The 12,330-nt window shown below is 40.7% G+C and overlaps 2 protein-coding genes across 4 annotated transcripts; both read left to right on the top strand.

The window, feature by feature from the left end:
- Positions 1 to 1,995: 1,995 nt before the first annotated feature.
- On the top strand, positions 1,996 to 7,790 carry LOC311149017 (large ribosomal subunit protein uL15-like). Its single transcript, XM_084186090.1, has 4 exons — positions 1,996 to 2,705; positions 2,792 to 2,867; positions 4,225 to 4,399; positions 7,623 to 7,790. The coding sequence occupies exons 2-4, from the start codon at positions 2,836 to 2,838 to the stop codon at positions 7,749 to 7,751; spliced, it is 336 nt and encodes a 111-aa protein (XP_084042216.1). The 5' UTR covers positions 1,996 to 2,705; positions 2,792 to 2,835; the 3' UTR covers positions 7,752 to 7,790.
- Positions 7,791 to 8,557: 767 nt separating this feature from the next.
- Positions 8,558 to 11,596, top strand: LOC311149016 (A-kinase-interacting protein 1-like). 3 transcript variants are annotated; one of them, XM_084186088.1, is made up of 5 exons: positions 8,558 to 8,635; positions 8,878 to 9,092; positions 10,721 to 10,807; positions 10,888 to 10,998; positions 11,181 to 11,596. In XM_084186088.1, the coding sequence occupies exons 2-5, from the start codon at positions 8,955 to 8,957 to the stop codon at positions 11,322 to 11,324; spliced, it is 480 nt and encodes a 159-aa protein (XP_084042214.1). In that variant the 5' UTR covers positions 8,558 to 8,635; positions 8,878 to 8,954; the 3' UTR covers positions 11,325 to 11,596. The 3 variants fall into 3 exon arrangements, with proteins under 3 accessions (XP_084042214.1, XP_084042215.1, XP_084042213.1); XM_084186089.1 differs by having other exon boundaries at positions 8,562 to 8,635; positions 8,938 to 9,092; positions 11,181 to 11,424; XM_084186087.1 differs by lacking the exon at positions 8,558 to 8,635 and having other exon boundaries at positions 8,763 to 9,092.
- The last annotated feature ends 734 nt before the right edge of the window (positions 11,597 to 12,330 follow it).

Genomic DNA, 12,330 nt, shown 5'->3' with positions numbered 1-12,330 from the left:
CTCTCTTCACTGCATCAGCATACGACACCTTCTGCACTTCTCTGATCATGGCAACCTCAACCTGTGTTCCACTTTTCTCCTGTCCTCCATCTTACCCCCACCTCATGGCCAGCTAAACGTTTTATCACAACCACAACCTTCATTTTGGTCTATTCAAACAGACTCATTAAGATCAGGTGTGGCCAATTAGTGGGCTTGGCCAACACACCTGAACACGCTTCACAAGATAGAGGATAGAGAACGTTTTGTTGACGCTGAGAAAGGAATGTATATGTTTTTTTTTAAATAACATTCTTAGAACCTTCTCGGAGCGCTACTAATGTTTTCTTGTGGTTTTATGGAATGTTTTCTTAATGTTCTCAGAATAAGTTGAGAACATGACCTTAAATAAAACCATTAGGAAATGTTATGCTGAAGTACTGAAATGCCCACAGAAGAACATCGTTTTTTTTTTTTCTCTTTGGGGGTAGATCAGCTTAATATTGCAGATAGATTGTAACTTCCATCAATGTAATTGTCTGCATCACTTCCAATCCCCCATGTTTTATATATATATACTACCCTTTATTACTTTTCAACCCCGCCATCCTTTCCCTACTTGGGGTAAATTAGTGAACAGCAATGCTTAGGCATTGTTTCTTAACATTCTCAGAAGAAGTTGAGAACATGACTTTAAATAGAACCATGAGGAAACCTGTAGGGAACGTGTTATGATGAGTTTCTCGGGTATCAAGTAATTCATGATGCAAGAATATATTTAACACTTAGCTGGGGAGTTCATTTAATATTTAGTAGGTACCATGGTTCGTTATAACAAAAGACAGTGCTTTGCCTCTTGCCATTTCCCAACTAATGAACAAAGAACATATCTCACTTATATGCCCTCTGTTACGCGTTTCTTCAACCACATCTGTTAACCATCAGTGGGTACTCTCTTCTCTTATGTTATTCCCTTTTCCCCCAAGTCAGTATATCATATCCATCAATCATTCTACCATAAACATCAGTAATCTCCCATGACATAATGGGATGCAGACTCTGTGGCACCAAGCCACTTATCTACTAACTCTAACCTGGTTCCCACAACACTATGAAAACCTCATAATAGAACGTTATGCTGAAGTACTGAAATTCTCACAAGAGGGGAACGTTGTTTCTTAATGTTCTCTGGACTATTTGAGAACATTCCCAATGTCAAACCAGTTGGAGAACGTTCCTAGAACATTACCAACATTGAAAAGAAATGTAACCATGTTTGAACTTTTAGGAAACGTTCTGTTCAAGTAATGAAATACCAAGAAAGTATTTTTGTCAAGTTCCATAAATGTGCTGAGAATGTTCCAAAGCCAACCCACTGGGCACAGACATCAATTCAACGTCTACTCCAAGTTGGTTCAACATAATTTAATTTAAATGACGTGGAAGCAATGTTGATTCAACCGGTATGTGCCCAGTGGGAAGCAGCTATCCTATTCCCAGAAAGTTGTAGGAAGGTTGTATGCAAAATAACCATAGGACAGACACATTCTCACCAAGCGCTAAGAAACATGGTTCTCAGAATGTTATGTGCTAGCTGGGATGTCAGTTGTCCAACAAAGGTTAATGATAACTGGCATCTGAGCAAATGGAGATATAGCCTAATAAATAAATAGGCCTACTGCAGCTTTGTGTGATCAGGATTTGGTTGGGGGAAAAAACTGCAATATCATTCAGTCTAATTCAGGAATGAATAGCACTGTTTCAATTCATATTCATAAACGTCTCAATTTATCAGCTTGTATTCGACAATACTTTTTTTCTGTGGTCATCTTGGTGTCCGTCCCATAACCCTTAACCCATACCTTAACCATTTTAAATGTAAACTTCAATGGGGTAGGGACGTCCCAAGAATCCTGTATAGCACGGACCGTCCGTCTGATGTCGCTGTAGGTTCCTTTGAAAGTTGTGTCGCGTTGCAAATCTCGTACAAAACCGTGAGATTTCCAATTCGCGTTCCTCTTTAATATCTCCTCCAAGATGGTAGGTATCGTCATCTATACCGCTGCTGTAGAAATTGTCTTAAATCTATGGCCATCCTGAGTTTGCGAGTAGAAAAAACACACATTTATGAAGTTGTCTTATATGTGATAGACAATGTCCCGCTCCCCTGTCACTATTACTGATTATGCGGTAAAGAAACGTAAACCGGCGAAAACTCCGATGTTGGATACAGGCCGTCCAAAACTAGCTAGTTACCTAAGTTTACAATTTACTGATGATGTTACGATGGCGTAAATTAGATACATTGTGTCACGGAACTCATCTTGTAAAATGTGTTGTATGCATATTGTAATACTTACAACCTTGGCCATTGTGACCAGAGATATGTTGTGCTAGCTTAGCTTTCTAGCTAACTAGTCATTTAGCTGCAAACGTTACCTGGCAGTGGTAGGGTGAAAGCGAAGGTAAGGCTCGAGCGCATTTTGGCCAGATGTATCTTTATCAACATTCTATTTGGTTATTGGCCAGGCTGTGAAGTGTTCTGTTTGGTGGTTGACATGACATGCTTGGCTAAAAAGGTAGTGTAAATTAAGCCTACTGGTGGGCCAATCATGCCTGTGTTGCTACCTGGCTTGCTAACCTCGTAAATGATGTCTTGCAGCCCACCAAGAAGACCAAGACCAGGAAGCTCCGAGGGCACGTCAGCCACGGACATGGTCGTATCGGTGAGTTGAGCATAGTCAGCATTGGTGATACTTGTGTGTTTTAGCGTAAGCTATTACAAGATGTGACCTGTCGTTTCTCTTCCTAGGCAAGCACAGGAAGCATCCTGGAGGTCGTGGTAATGCTGGTGGCATGCATCACCACAGAATTAACTTTGACAAATAGTGAGTAGAGCACTTTTACCTTGTCTGGTTCCGTTTGACACTATTCGGCATATTTTACAGCAAGCCTACACTGCGTTGTTTGGTGGCTTCAGTAGTAAGAAAACATCAACGTTGTTTAAGAGAGTGATTGTCAGAGACTCAGTCTCATCTTGACAAACACCGTTGTCTTGGTGTGCTAGAGTTCTCTCAGAGTGAAGACTGGTCCTATTCACCGACTGGCCTTCTCATAGGCCAGTCACCCACATGGGCAGTTACAAGTGTCATACATTGTTGCCAACACATCTATATGTCCAATATATAGTAGATTGCTCACATTACTGAAGGTTGTGGGATGAAATCATCCCTTGTCACTTTCATTTTGTGCATCTGGTAAAGTTACTATTGACAATGCTTTACCTATAAGGAAATAGTCAGGTACTTACAGTGTCCTGATGGATTTGCTTTCCTACGGCTTCAGATCTCATCAGTTGATTAGATTGTCATCATGGCAAACTATGTTATAAAGTGGCAATATAACTTTTTGGGCGATCCGACCCAAATTCGGATACAAATGTGGGTTATAGATCTATCATTCGACTAAGAAGCGGTAGATCTGTACGATGTGCGCTATTTCTATGCTTCCCGTTAAGGTCTGTTTTTGTGTCTTTCAGTTTTGTACACCAGCTTCAAACAGTTGAAAGAACAATATTTTCGGTTATGGAAAATATATTTCACAGCAGTTTAGATGGTACAATGATTCTCTACACTATACTATCTTATTTTGTCACATAAACTGAAATTAGGTGCACTATTTGTTTTATCAATCAGGAAATGGCTGAGTGATTTCTGTATAGTGCAACTTTAAGGGTGGATTTGGTTTACATCTATTAGCATACCGTAAATACCATAGTATATAGACAAACAAAATAAGGATAGCAATTCAAACTACACAGGATCTTCTCATCTAAACCATATTGCAGTGTTGTACACTTGACTAATGCAATTTTTTTAATCAAATGTGGCTATTTTATGAGCCTTTAAATTTTTTAATTTGGCCAACAGAGAAAACATGCTGTCTACTGATATTAAGGTAATTCTCGCAGGGACACGTGGTGTGGGAGAGCCGTTGTCTTTACACTGGACGACTCAGGGGGGGTGTGTGGTGCAGATATCTCTTTTGGCGGTAGTGTGGGAGACATCTAGTGGTTTGACTCTAGATCCATCTCTTTACACCAGTATCTCTCCTGGACCTAGTTTGTGTCGTCAATGTAGAGGCCCTAAGACTGAACTTTTACTTTCAGCTTCATCACCAGTATCAATTGGTGTAACACGATGTGCTTGATATCTCACCTGTCTGGTCTCCTATGTGCCTCCACAGCCACCCGGGCTACTTTGGTAAGGTAGGTATGAGACACTACCATCTCAAGAGGAACACGGTGCACTGCCCCACTGTCAACCTCGACAAGCTGTGGACGCTGGTGAGCGAGCAGACCAGGCTCAACTACGCCAAGAAGCCCGAGGGCCCCGCTCCCATCATTGATGCTGTGCGAGCTGTAAGTATCTTGCCCACAGGACAGTATGTCTGGTCCCAGATGGAAGGTGATGATACATACAGTTAATGGGAAACGGTTGGTGTAATGGCTTTTTCTACAGGCCTGTTCTAACACATCTGATTCAGGTAATCATGGCCCTGGTTAGCAGCTGACCGCCAAGGTGGTGTTCAGTATGTCACACAGTGAGTGATGCAGCCAGAGACTCAGTCTCATCTTGACAAACACTGTTGTCTTGGTGTGCTAGAGTTCTCTCAGTGAAGACTGTTCCTATTCACCGACTGGTCCTAGGTCAGTCGGCCACATGGACCGTTACAAGTGTCATACATTGTTACAAACAAATCAATTGGCCATATATGAAGTGAACTGAAAACTAAAATGAGTTTTTCTTGCTGGACATGTTCAAGTAGTCTTCAGGAGGGTTGGCCACCCCTGATGAGGATGTTTGTTTTTCACAAGTAGGACAAAATATTTTCCATTACAATCAGCAACAGTAAATGGCTTTATGAGCCCAGCACAGGGTTTACTGACCCAACCGCAGTCATCAGCTGAAACTTAACTGGACTGTTCTAGACCCAGGTTTGAGCAGGAGCTCTTTACCTTCTGTCGGGCATAATATTTATCTTTAAATGTAGGCATGTGGAGAGCTTGCTTGTGTACTAGCTGGATGTTTAACATGAACTGCTGTAATAAAGTCCCTAATAAGAGCCCTAAACAGATGACAGCCCCCTGCTGTTGAGTAACATTTTGGCTTCTTGACCGCTAGCTCAAGGGTGTCAATAGTTTGTTTTTAAAATCTAGTTTGATGTAGCCATGCTGGCCTCGATGGCACGGAATCTATTGGCGTGAAAGGAGCTGTGTTCAGTGTTTACCCTATATTCATTTAGCAGTGGTGACCTAACATATGCTTAACATATGGAATTGTTTTAAGATGGTCATACCAAGGATCATTTGGCTATTTGATTTTGAATTTTAGGACCCCTGTAAGTATAATTTTTTTATGAAATGTTGAATTTGGCCTTACTGCTATTAGCCGATAGAAATGCATTGAATAATGTATTCATGCATGGCGAAACAGATAGTAAAAAAATGAATTGAAAGGAAGTTTGTTTTGAAGTGTCTGTCCTATATCTAAGTAAATTATTTGTATTTTTACCCATACACTAATTTTTTCCTTCACTGAGCAAATTTCAGATCTGCTGAAATTCTGCATCTTCCAGCGCGCGTTTACTGTGAATACTGAGGCTGTACCCGTTTTCAGTTATTTTTAAGTGGTCAAGTAGGCTACTGTGGCTATTTGATCATAATGTAAGGCCTACCTGAGTGGCCTACCATCAAAAACAATGGAAATGGCTGTTCTGTCATTCAGCCTACAGTAGCAGCCAATGACTCCCCTACTGCTGACTAACAATTATCTATAACTGGGCTAATAACTCACTAACTAGCAAAGGATATGAACAAATGTACAAATGTGCACATGGCGCTACATGTAGTTCTCGCTTTGATCTCAAAACAAGCGCATCTACTCACGACTGCTCATGCTGTAAAAACAGTCCAGTTCAAAGTGAATGGCACAGATCCATATATGGCAATGGTCTATTTGCATATAGGCCTACTGCAGCTCTGATTGGTTATGGTGCACCAGTCTGTGTAGAATATGGGCTTGAGTTGTGCCTGTAAATGCAATAGAATCCTACTCTGATGCATTTTGCATACAACAAAAGCTCTTGCATAGTTAGTTTTGTTTCGGTATGTTGCATTGAGTGGCTAATATTGTGTTAATTTGATCACAATTCCCACAGTAAAGGGAAACGTTGATAGTGTTAACTAACGGGGAAAACTCTAGAAAGTTGAGTGAAGTTCAATCTCGTGCTCAGGCTGACATTTCTTCTGCTGGCAGTCCCGGGGGAGCTGCACACACACACACAGCTTAGAGGGAACATTGCACTAAAGTACTTCCATAAATGTAACTGGCACCGGGCTACTTTCAAATGTGGCTTGTGGGCGTCCTAGAGCAAAACAACCAACATGTACAGTGCCAGTCAAAAGTTTGGACACCTACTCATTCAAGGGTTTTTCTTTATTTTTGCTATTTTCTACATTGTAGAGTAATAGTGAAGACATCAAAACTATGAAATAACACATATGCAATCATGTAGTAACCAAAAAAGTGTTAAACAAATCAAAATATATTTGATATTCTTCAAAGTAGCCACGCTTTGCCTTGATGACAGCTTCGCACACTCTTGGCATTCAAATAGTAAAAATAAAGCAAAACCCTGGAATGAGTAGGTGTGTCCAAACTTTTGACTGGTACTGTATGTGTTTGTGAGGGTCTCACCAGGTAAGCCAGTTGAGAACAAGTTCTCATTTACAACTGCGACCTGGCCAAGATAAAGCAAAGCAGTGTGATAAAAACAAGACAGAGTTACATATGGGATAAACAAAACGTACAGTCAATAACACAATAGAAAATCTATATACAGTGTGTGCAAATGTAAGTTATGGAGGTAAGGCAATAAATAGGCCATAATGCAAAATAATTACAATTTAGTATTAACACTGTAATGGGAGATGTGCGGAAGATGATGTGCAAATAGAGATACTGGGGTGCAAATGAGCAAAAATAAATAACAATATGGGGATGAGGTAGTGGGGTCATGTTTGTGTGTAGCCCAAACTGTTCTGACGCTACAGACAGAAGTTGGCAGATCAGCAGTACCGACTTCAGACGAGTCCCGTGACTCTTGTATGGGTCGAAGGGCAAAACAGAGAACGCCATAGTTTTCGTGAGTGATCTTTCCAGAGGGGTCGTATTAGTTTTTTAGGCCGAACTGTTCAGACACTATAGACGTTTTCGTGAGAAGACCGATTTTTGGGATGTCTCCTGGTCTGTATCTCTTTCCACCGGAGATGCAGAAGGCTGACATAGGCTGATGCGGTGGATTGAGATGCAGCCCATAGGCTGATGCGGTGGATTGAGATGCAGCCCATGTAAACAGACAGCTTTTGATTGGGATTTTGTCATTATGCTAATTATATCTGCAGCCTATCAATTTGGGGTCACTCATTTTGCAGATGTAAATTTGAGTGACTACATGGCATGTTATGGATGTGTAGTTGATAGGACAGACTTTGTGGGAAGGTAGGCGAATCAATGTGATGTGGAACTTTTTTGTTGTTGTGTAGATGTGTTGGTTAATGTTGGTTCTGTCGGTCTCCACAGGGCTACTTCAAAGTGCTGGGAAAAGGCAAGCTTCCCAAGCAGCCCGTGATCGTCAAGGCAAAGTTCTTCAGCCGACGGGCAGAGGAGAAGATCAAGGCAGTGGGAGGAGCCTGTGTGCTAATGGCATAAGCTCCTGTCAATGTTTTTTGAATAAACTGTATAAATGGGGATGGACTTGTCTTGTGGTCTGTCGAAGATGTAAATGTTGCCAGAAGCTTAGCTCACACATTGTTGGGTAAAAGATGTCAAGCAAGGAACCGAATGGATTGATTTGCTGCATAGAAGAACGATGCATAAAATAATGTCTTTGTCACATTGGTCAACAACCCTGGTCCTTGGAGTTACAGGGTGTGCAGACGTGTTCCAACCAGCATGTACACAACTGATTTGATTAATCATGGTGTGTTTGAGACATTGCAGTTGGCCTGGACAGAATCACTGATATACAAGTTACCTTGAATCCCCCAAATAACTGTTAGGATAATAGGATGCATGAGGTGTCAGTGTTTGGCTAGGTCAACCTGCACACACAGTTTTGCAGGACCAGGGTTTGTGACCACGGGTGAGTCAAATACAGTTGGCTGGTCATGACTCAAATTATTTTGATCGCCTGAATTTGCTATAATGAAGTAGGTATACATTCGTAGTTTTGGTATTTGATGTCTTTGTGAGAGTGGTCTGTTAGATACGATTTACATTATCAAAACAACTTAAAAGGGTGACTAATGAAAAACTATTAATCATGACATGATTACATCCAGCAGTGTATGTAACCTTTTCACAGCACATTGATGATTCGGGCCATGAGCAATGCCCATTTTTGAATAATATATATTTGAAGTAATTAATTATTGACACCTATGCCAGAATAAATGATTAATTTGGTGAGAGACTGAGCAGGATCGAGTCAATCCAGATTATAAAGGCGGTGCCCTACACCGGAAATGTGACGACAAATCTTTAAAGCAAGTTTGGTGCGAGCAAAAGTAATTTAAACAGGCGCAAGTTTTCTGGTAAGTAGCTTTCTGTGAATACATTGTTTCTCGTCCACACAAATTAACGTGATAGGATGGGAATTCGGGTTAAATATTATATTCTCAAATGTAGGGATCTACTCGAGTGCTCACTGCCAGTTGCATTGCTGCTCGTGCGCTGTCAAATCTGCACCCATGTAGCTAGAGCGCACAAAGCAAGGGAGTTTGTGACGTCAGCGTTATGTTTACATTATGCTACAATTTTTCTCTTGTCATAAAAGGGTCGCTTGCCGGTGGGTTGGGTACAGCAGAGATTTGACTCGCCGTGTTGTTTCCTATAGCGAGGCAAGCCTGGCAGATGGAGTTGTCCCTGCTCCGCTCCGCCAGACTCGGCCTGGAAGTACTGGAGCGAGCCTCGAAACGGAGCGTAGACTGGTCTAGTGCGAGTCGGTATCCCAATACAACAACAAAGGATGACACCGCCGGGAGTGAGGAGGTAGGCAGGCCTACGTGTTAATTGAGTACATTTACATGCACACTAATAATTCGATATTAAACTGATTATGGCAGAAGTAATGGTGCTTCGAGGTTACTCTATTTATCTTAATCGGCGTAAAGTAATAATCGAAGTAAGCATACACAGATTAAAACACCTGGTTTTCTGAACAATCTTTCGAATTATTAGGACATGTAAACACTTTAATCGGCGTTCCAGCTGTGTATTTGCTAGCACCGGCAGCGTAAACTCCCTCTAATGTGCGAGTGGAGTGAGTTCACTGAAGGTATGCATTTTAGAAATGGTTCTCGCATACAAACTTTATGTCCGAACTCGGAATCAAATAGTCTTAGCAAAAATAACATGGTCACTGTGTTAGAAAGTTTATTTTGTTGGCGATTTTCTGCATTTATCAGAAGTCCCATCAGTAGCCAGATTTCAGATATCCCTGTATTGTATACAGGTTTATTAGGGAAATTGTTATTTTTGCAAAGTATGCATGTACACGTTTTAAACGAACTATTATATTAATCTGACTATCCACAATAATTGTGCTATTGTGTGCATGGAACCGTGCTGTCTTTCTTTATGTCAGCTATGTTGTTTTCTCTGGTTTCTTTGTAACGTTACTATGTGACGCACTGGGACATTTTGGGAACTTGTCTCATGCAGTTGCTACATCAATTTTTTGACTATTAAATTAAGGATATGTACCCTTTGATTCTTGAAGAATATAATTTAAAATTACACTATGCAGAAATCGCTCCGCCATTTCCTGGTTGCTAAAACTCATAGTTCACCTAATTTCAGTTTGTGACAAAATAAGCTAGTATAGTGTAGAGAATCATTGTACCATCTGTGAAATATATTTTCAATAACCAAAAATATTGTTGTTTCAGCTGTTTGAAGCTGGTGTACAAAACCGAAAGTAAAAGAAGCAAAAACAAAATTGAAGCACTGGAAGCATAGAAATAGCGCACATAGAACATATCTACTGCTTCTTAGACTTGCTTTCAAGTAAAATGATCGCTCTATAAATCACATTTCTATGTGAATTTGGCGGGGTTGCCCAAAAAGTTACATATTGCCACTTTAAGTGCCTCATGAGCTTAGTTCAACTGTCATACACCATCAGAACCCAAAATATAACCTTGTTTTACTCCAATGTTTGTAAACAAAGTAAATGTAAACAAACACTATACAGCCTCAAAACATTGTTAAAACTATACTTTTGATATCATAGATGGTCAGTCCTTACATCCATAGCTCTGTTTATGAATGGTTACATTTCTCCAGCCCTATCGCTCAGTTTTTTCGTGTGTAACCGGTGTGAAATGGCTAGCTAGTTAGCGGTGCGCGCTAGTAGCATTTCAATCGGTGACGTCACTCGCTCTGAGACCTTGAAGTAGTTGTTTCCCTTGCTCTGCAAGGGCCGCTGCTTTTGTGGAGCGACGGGTAATGGTGCTTCGAGGTTGACTGTTGTCGATGTGTGCAGAGGGTCCCTGGTTCGAGCCCAGGTAGGGTCGAGGAGAGGGACGGAAGCAAAACTGTTACACATGGGCGGGGAGACGTTTTGTTATTGTTTCTACTACTGATTGCCGCTTTGATGTCCAACTGTCCATATTCAGGTTCAGGGAGACTCAGCCCACACAAGCCTGGATGATGCTTTTGAGACCATAGCGGAATTCATGGCACAGACAACATATCAATGCAAGGTATGTGCTCCAACCTAATTCCACTGCCCTTACTTTGTGCATGCTTTTGCCAATGCTAGGTAAATATGTTTGTATTACAGAACTTTTACATGTCGGAGACGGAGCCTATGGAAAATGAGAGAACCCATGTGTGTAGATACCATTCTCAATCTCACCAACGCCCAGGGACCTCACTGCAGACCAGGAAACATGTACGGCAAAGTTACAGCCTTTCAGTGCAACAACCCATCATAAAGCCATATTGTACATTTAAAAGTGCAGGGCAGAGCCCATACATTCAAATGGGAAAGTCAACAAAAACATGCCATTTGAAATTGCATTTCTTGTCATACTCATGTGGTTGAGATACTAAGGTATGCCTGTGTTTCTACAGGCACGGTCATCACATGAGGATTTCCACATTGAGGTGTCTCCAGGTACCTATAAGATTACAGCGGGAACGCAGGACTCACAGCAACAGACCCGGGTAGTACGCATTAATGCGGGAGAGAGCATGAACCTCACCTTTCACCTCTAACCCCTGACCAATCCCCTTTGATCTTTCTGCTACCAATAACAAAACTGCCCAATCAGAATGTTTACGTACATATTGTTTTCTGTTGTAATGACGCTTTAGAGTGATAGTGATAGTGTTATTAATTTGCTGCTAAATGAGAAGCCATATTTTGATGCTTATTTTATTTTTTATATTCAATTATGTGTGTAAAATGTCTGTCCAAACGCATCACGTTAAGCATTTATGTATTTTTATGTCATATCAGTATAATAAAGTATATATTTTATATCAATGATAATTTAGTTTGTGACACAGTTTTTCTTGTCAACTCAACAACACTCAATCAAATTTGTAATACATAGACTCCATAAGATTCATATTCGATAGACAACCTTCTTGTATAAACAGCTGTGACCGTGTTGCCAGCGGTTAACTGAAGTCTCGTTTTTGGATGAGGTCTGTAGTCTGTCAGGCCAAACACATCCCTGATGGTCACCCTTCTTGGCTGAAACACTGAGCAGTGATTGGGCGAGCCACTGATCTTAATGTCAGGGTAGCTGGTTTTTGTAGACTGGAATTTTTGGTACTTTCCCTGACAAATCAACAGACATGGAATCGTATGTATGGTTGAACCATGTATGTTGTACTTATTTTTGTTTAATCATCAGTTTTACGTTACTCTGCATTTTCAGCATACAGCTATTTTCAAATCAAACTTTATTTTTCACATGCTTCATAAACAACCAGTGTCGACGAACAGTGAAATACTTACTTATGGGTCCTTTTCCGACAATGCAGAGTTTATAGATAAAAATATATATATTAAAAAGTGACACAAGGAATAAATACACAGTGAATAATAATGAGTAAAAAATAACATGGTTTTTGTGTTTGTTTATAAATAAAAATCTAAGGGGGAAAAATGTAAAAATAACTTGGCTATATACAGGGAGTACCAATTTGTTTGCATAGTCAACTTACACACAGCACCGACACACACTTACCCCACCAGACATGCCACCAGGGG

The sequence above is a fragment of the Coregonus lavaretus genome (genome assembly GCF_964263955.1).
Source record: "Coregonus lavaretus genome assembly, chromosome: 21".
In the NCBI taxonomy this organism is placed as follows: domain Eukaryota; kingdom Metazoa; phylum Chordata; class Actinopteri; order Salmoniformes; family Salmonidae; genus Coregonus; species Coregonus lavaretus.
This window is presented reverse-complemented; position numbering and strand designations above follow the sequence as displayed.

Excerpts from the sequence above, each read along its gene's own strand:
- LOC311149017 (XM_084186090.1), top strand. The coding sequence starts at position 2,836 with ATGCATCACCACAGAATTAACTTTGACAAATA. Across the intron at positions 2,868-4,224 it reads AGAATTAACTTTGACAAATA|CCACCCGGGCTACTTTGGTA; the intron begins GTGAGTAGAGCA and ends GTGCCTCCACAG. Across the intron at positions 4,400-7,622 it reads TCATTGATGCTGTGCGAGCT|GGCTACTTCAAAGTGCTGGG; the intron begins GTAAGTATCTTG and ends CGGTCTCCACAG.
- LOC311149016 (XM_084186088.1), top strand. The coding sequence starts at position 8,955 with ATGGAGTTGTCCCTGCTCCGCTCCGCCAGACTCGGCCTGGAAGTACTG. Across the intron at positions 9,093-10,720 it reads ACACCGCCGGGAGTGAGGAG|GTTCAGGGAGACTCAGCCCA; the intron begins GTAGGCAGGCCT and ends GTCCATATTCAG. Across the intron at positions 10,999-11,180 it reads CACTGCAGACCAGGAAACAT|GCACGGTCATCACATGAGGA; the intron begins GTACGGCAAAGT and ends GTGTTTCTACAG.